This window comes from Notolepis coatsorum (assembly GCF_963971535.1).
Source record: "Notolepis coatsorum genome assembly, chromosome: 1".
NCBI classification, from domain to species: Eukaryota; Metazoa; Chordata; class Actinopteri; order Aulopiformes; family Paralepididae; genus Notolepis; species Notolepis coatsorum.
In genome coordinates, this window is record NC_140165.1 from 298247963 (window position 1) to 298253962 (window position 6000).

At 45.3% G+C, this 6000-nt stretch overlaps 1 protein-coding gene across 1 annotated transcript; it reads right to left on the minus strand.

Annotated features, from left to right (window-relative positions):
- Positions 1-790: 790 nt before the first annotated feature.
- Positions 791-1729, minus strand: LOC311225327 (olfactory receptor 52B2-like; the record flags this gene model as incomplete). The annotated part of the gene is made up of 1 exon (XM_084310562.1): positions 791-1729. One exon carries the CDS (start codon positions 1727-1729, stop codon positions 791-793), a length of 939 nt encoding a protein of 312 aa, XP_084166688.1.
- Between the last annotated feature and the right edge of the window lie 4271 nt (positions 1730-6000).

Sequence of the window (6000 nt, forward strand, 5' to 3'; positions counted from 1 at the left end):
CCTCTTCATCTTCCTCCTCCTCTTGATGAACTGATGAATTCTGAGGACATCCTGGTCACAATTTTATGTCTGCACTTTCTACATTGCTCTTGATCTGACAATTCCATGAGCCAGGGAAGTTCAACCGATATTTGTGAACATGAGCTACTCTCTCATAAAGAGGTCAAACTAAAATGTGTGATGTCACTAAGTATAACGTTTGGAGCTGCTCCATAGACAATGAATGGGAGACTGACTTTGTAGACATTATATGGCTATTTTGAACAAATCTATAAATTGGTTTTAATGTACATATGATAACATTTCAAGAAATGTGGGAGGATGTAAAGAGTGGTTAGTCAAGGTCAAGTTGAAATGAAACCCGGAAATGTCTTTTGAACACATTTTGAACACTTCCCTGTTCATATTGTGTACCTATTTAACAATATATGCAAAGAAAAAATTATTTTCTCATATCAAAATCCAATCATGTTTTCTGCCTGTAAAACGAAATATTTATTGCGCTTACGTCAGCATGTCCGAGCAGCGAGCAAAGAGTACTACGAGTTCAAACATGTGAACACTTTCAACTCCAACCTGACAAGTCATTAGGACCATTATTACTGTATGACATAAATGCAGTGTTACTACAGTCCCCCGTTCATTTAACTGGTTTCTAAAAGTATTGCCAAAAAGGGAATCATGAACGGTCATGAATAAAACTTTGTGCAATAAATGCAGGACAGGGGGAAAAAGGCTTGTGTTAGATAAAAAAAAAAAGCATGTTTTCAAATACATTGAGAAAAGAAAACTAGATCATAAAGGTTTGTTTTCTAAAGATGTGTACTATTCTTTCCCTAATTTCTTTTGTCTTCAGACCATAGATGATTGGATTCAACGTCGGAGGGAAGATTAACGTTGAAACCCCTATGAATCTCCTTAAATGTGGTGAGAGGTTCTTCAGTCTGTATGAAACAATCGTGAACAACCCCAGAGACTCCAAGAGGAGGAAAACAGTTAGATGTGTAGCACAGGTCTGCAGGGCTTTAGTTCTTGTGTCAAATCTTTTGCTCTTAAAACATGCGATGAGGATTCGAAGATACGTGTACAGGATCATCCCGTTGGCAATCACCTGCGTCACGGCAACTGTAACGAGACCGTAAATGTTATTGATGGTTGTGTTCGCACAGACCAGACGCAGCAAGGAAGGATTGTCACAGTAGGAGTGAGTCATCAAAGATCTACAGCGAGGCAGACGCAACAGGAGGAAAAACAGTACACCCATCAAAAGAAAGTTATGCAGCCACACTAATGTGCTGATTTTCACAATGTGGGCATTAGACATAATAGTATTGTATTTCAACGGGTTACATATGGCAATGTACCGGTCATAGGCCATGGCTGTGAGAATGAACACCGCACCGACCCCATAGATGTGAATCAAGAAAGCTTGGGTGACACACGCCGAGTAATGCATCGTTCTGGTGTCAAACAGAATCTCTTTGATGAGCTGCGGGAAGAGCGCGCTGGAGCCTATGAGGTCGTTTATGGGGAGGTTCAGCAGGAGGAGGTACATGGGCTGGTGCAGATTCTTGTTGAGGACGATGGTGAGGATCAGGACGAGGTTACAGAAAAGGATGAGCATGTAGCTCAGGGTCGCGAGGAGGAAAATGGGGACGACGCTTTCAGAGGAGAGATTGAAGCCCTGCAGTGTCAGAAGAGATGATACGTTGTGGACGACGTCATCCATATTTATTCTTCTCTTCTTACAAATGTCTACAGCATCAACATCATCTTAAAAAAAAAGAAAATACATAAAAAGGCATCAGACAAGAGCAGGAGATAAAAAATAAAAAAGCAGTTATTCCAAATTCACATTAAACTCATTACTCGTGTGGACTGATTGATACAGACCAATAATAATGCAAAGGGCATCTAAGTTATACTGTCAAATCTTAATGCAGTCTACATTGTGACCATATTATCAACTATACACATATATTCTGCCAAGATAGCGAAAGAAAATCTTACCAGTTGATTGTCAGCATGACTCCTTCATCCCCTAACAATCCCCCAGAGCATGTATAACCTTACATCTTAGTTAGACATGTAGGTCTGAATAAACAAATTAGGCAGATTTTTTTTGCAAATGTTCAATGAAACTCCTGTGAAAGACTTGAGAACCTTAGTCAACGGCACCTATCACTTCCAGTAACTGGTGGAGGATTGAAGCTTTATACGAGTATGTGGCTTTACCATATCCAGTTCCTCTGAGAAATGTTGTTGATCACTTACATTATTATGCAATGACTTAAGGGTTGCTCTCACAAGGGGCCCTGTTTTGGAAAATACGAGAAGGAAAATAGGCTCCACACTCGGACACGTTGACAGGAGCACGATTGTACACAGAGAAGAAGGTTTTTCAGTTTCAAATCTCATTGTCAATAGAATTCTGTTCATAATAATACATTGTCTTTATTCAGATGGTAATCACAGGGAGGAAATGCACACTTCGTCTGACTCTAAAGGGCCAGGGCCTGAACGACATTTGTTTTCTTTAAGGAAACCGAAGTATTCTAATCATGACATTTAGACAACAACTTGGCTAAATACTCAATTGATTGGCTTGAGAAGTGAGTGAGCAATATGTGGTAAATGGTATGGAGAATGGAGAAATGGTAGAGAATAGTATGTTGAAACCTGACGTTAAATTAGCTATTTATATATAGTTTATATTAGGGATGCTCGATATTGGCTTTTTTACCGATACCGATATACCGATATAGTAACACTATTGCGTTACTTTCAAGTAATTGTTTTACAGTACATAAACAACATACAGAAATCTAAACTATTTTAATGTTGCTGTGGGACAAAGTGAGACTAGCCTCCAATCAAATGCCATGTATATGTAGATATTCTAATTACTATGTTTATATAGTGGATCATACAAATACAAACACAATAGATGTTTTGGAACTTTTGATATGTATTGCCCCTCAACAGGCCACAACTGGGCAACATTAAATTATGCTTGTTAAGCACTATACCAAAAATAAATAACAAATATATACTGATTGATTGAACATTTTAATTAACAGATTGCAGAATGGGTACAGTACAGTACAGCTCAATACACACAATTGTTAAGGGGATGGAGACCAGAGAGACTTTGGTCTTGTTTACATCAGGGTCCCCCATTTTCAATTCATGACATTTATGACATACACAACATACAGATATAAGAATCTAAACTAATCTAATCATGACATTTAAGACATGCATGACATACAGATATATATATATATATATATATATCTCTGAGCACCTGAAGACTGTGCCAGGGGCGGACTGGGACACAAATTCAGCCCGGGACATTCAGACGCACCAGCCCACACACCGGCCCACACACGGGCCCACGCACCGGCCCCGAAACCGGCCCACACAACGGCCGTTATGAAACACTCGTCCAGTATTAAACAACCCAAGGCTGTGGCTAAGGAGTCAACATCAGGAAGACCAAATCTAGATGTGCACTCATGCACAGTGCACGCACACACACACACACACATATATACCGTTACTTCCTGTCATTGGCATACGTTCTTTTTTTTTACTAACATCTTAGTGCCTCATTAGCCTAGGGATTAAGGATACATGAGTATTAACCACACCATGATAATATTGAGGTTTTGATCCATAGAAAGATGTGCTACACAATTTCAGTTAGATTAGATTTATTGTCCTTTAATTTTGCACTCAAGACATTAGTTGCTCGCCATTTAATCAACATCAAAAGACCCCCCACTTCCTCCCAGACACCCATTCCAAGAACCTGTTCGCTTTCCAGGTCTCTCTCTCTCTCTCTCTCTCTCTCTCTCTCTCTCTCTCTCTCTCTCTCTCTCTCTCTCTCTCTCTCTCTCTCTCTCTCTCTCTCTCTCTCTCTCTCTCTCTCTCTCTGTGTCTCTCTCTCTCTCTGTGTGTGTGTGTGTGTGTCTCTCTCTCTCTCTCTCTCTCTCTCTCTCTCTCTCTCTCTCTCTCTCTCTCTCTCTCTCTCTCTCTCTCTCTCTCTCTCACACCTTTGTAAAACACTCATGAGAAAAAAAAAGCCCTTGAAAACAATATGTAAAGATATATAAGATGGTATATATATATATACATATTGTTCACACTATGGTGAGGCATGAGACATGGTGTTTACACATTCAAGTGGTTAGTATTGTGTATTCAAATAACGCACCGGACTGCGACGTAACGTTTTACCGTTTATTTTACCTGCTCCACCAGTGCACAACACACACACATCATTTCCTGTTACCACAACGCTTTACGGTATTTTACAACACTGTCGCAACATTACCGTGCCATCTTAAAGGGCCCGGTGAACACCGTTTTGATCCACATACACAACATATTCCCCCCCCCCCCCCCCCCCCCACAGGGAACCCTGAAGAACATCCCCATACAGTTTAATTCATACTAACAGTCCCTGAAATCTACCTAGGTGAACCGGGTAGACTGCCAGTCACCGACATAGTCTTGTGGATTATTCTGCCACGCAACAGACTATGCTCTGACTAAAACGGTTAATGAATAAATAATCTGTAACATAAATAGTCTGTCTCTCAAGTAACATAGTCTCTCAAGTAGGCCGGTCTATTCCGGACGCGGACTGGACGGGCGTCCCGGTGAACCTGGGGCTCGACTGGCAATGGCAATGGTGAGCCCCGCTGGGCGCGGTCTGGAGAGGCCTCCAGGTGAACCTGGGGCTCGGCTGGCAATGGCGGGCCCCGCTGCGGCTCATCTGGCAAAACCCAGTCCTCAATATCTAGCTCTAAACCCTCCCTGGACTCTGGGTCCGAGACGGGGTCGTTTGCCACCGTCTTAAGCCGGTTTGCGTGCCACCACGATCCATCGGCCAGACGAAAGGTGGCCGGGCCCAGCCGGGCCGTGACCCGTACCGGTGCCGACCAGAAGGAGAGCAGCTTGTGGTCCCGGTGGGGACGACAAATCCGGACCCAGTCTCCTTCTGTGAAGGAAGGCGCTTTCACCCTCCGTCTCCTGTCGAACCGCTGCTTCATTCGGCGCTGAGCATCTGCGACCCTGGTGCCCTGGCAGAGTATCACTGCCGGCGTGATGCTTGCCAGGACCCTCAGCCGATCCAGGGGAAGCTGCAACTCGCGTCCCATCATCAGGAGGGCTGGGGAACTGCCCGTAGTTGTGTGCGGCGTCGCCCTGTAGTGAAGCAGAGCGCGGAGTAAAGCGGCTGAGAACGGCAGACCCTCCGTCAGGTGCGCTCTGATCCCGTTCTTTAATGTCTGATTAAATCTCTCCAAATGCCTCCGGGTGGTAGAAAGCTGTACGGACATGGTTAATCCCCCTGGCCTCCATGAAGGTGGCAAAGTCAGCAGAGACAAACTGCGGCCCATTGTCCGTAGTGAGGGTGTCTGGAATGCCCCACCGGGCGAACAGGGCGGAGAGGAAATCCGTGACCACACGACCCCGAGGCGGCCACCTCTGGCCACTTGGAATGGAGGTCATAGGCAACAAGGAGGAAACGCTGGTGGTGTGGGACACCATGGAGCTCCCCACAGATGTCCAGCTGGATGTGCTTCCAAAGTGCGGGTGGCCATGACAAAGGCTGCAGAGGCGCTGGGGTCGGCGGCCCCGTCTTACCGCTGAGAACACCAGATCCACCACACCAGATCCCTGCAGCGCTGCTTCACCCTCGCAATGCCCAGGTGCCCCTTGTGCGCCATGGTCAGTATGCATGCTCTGAGGTCACTGGGGATGATTGTGCGAAGCCCCCGAGCCACACAAACACTGCTCCAGCAGGACAGCTCATCCTTGACCCGATGAAAAGGCGCCAGCACCTCCGGGACCTTCACGGGCCACCCCCCCTGATGTAGGTGCGGAGCTGGGCGAGCGTGGAGTCCCCCTCCGATGCAAGCTGAAGGTCCTCCAGGGAGACTGTGGCCTGGAGCGGGCCGTGAAGCTGAAGGACAAGCTCCGGTTCGATTG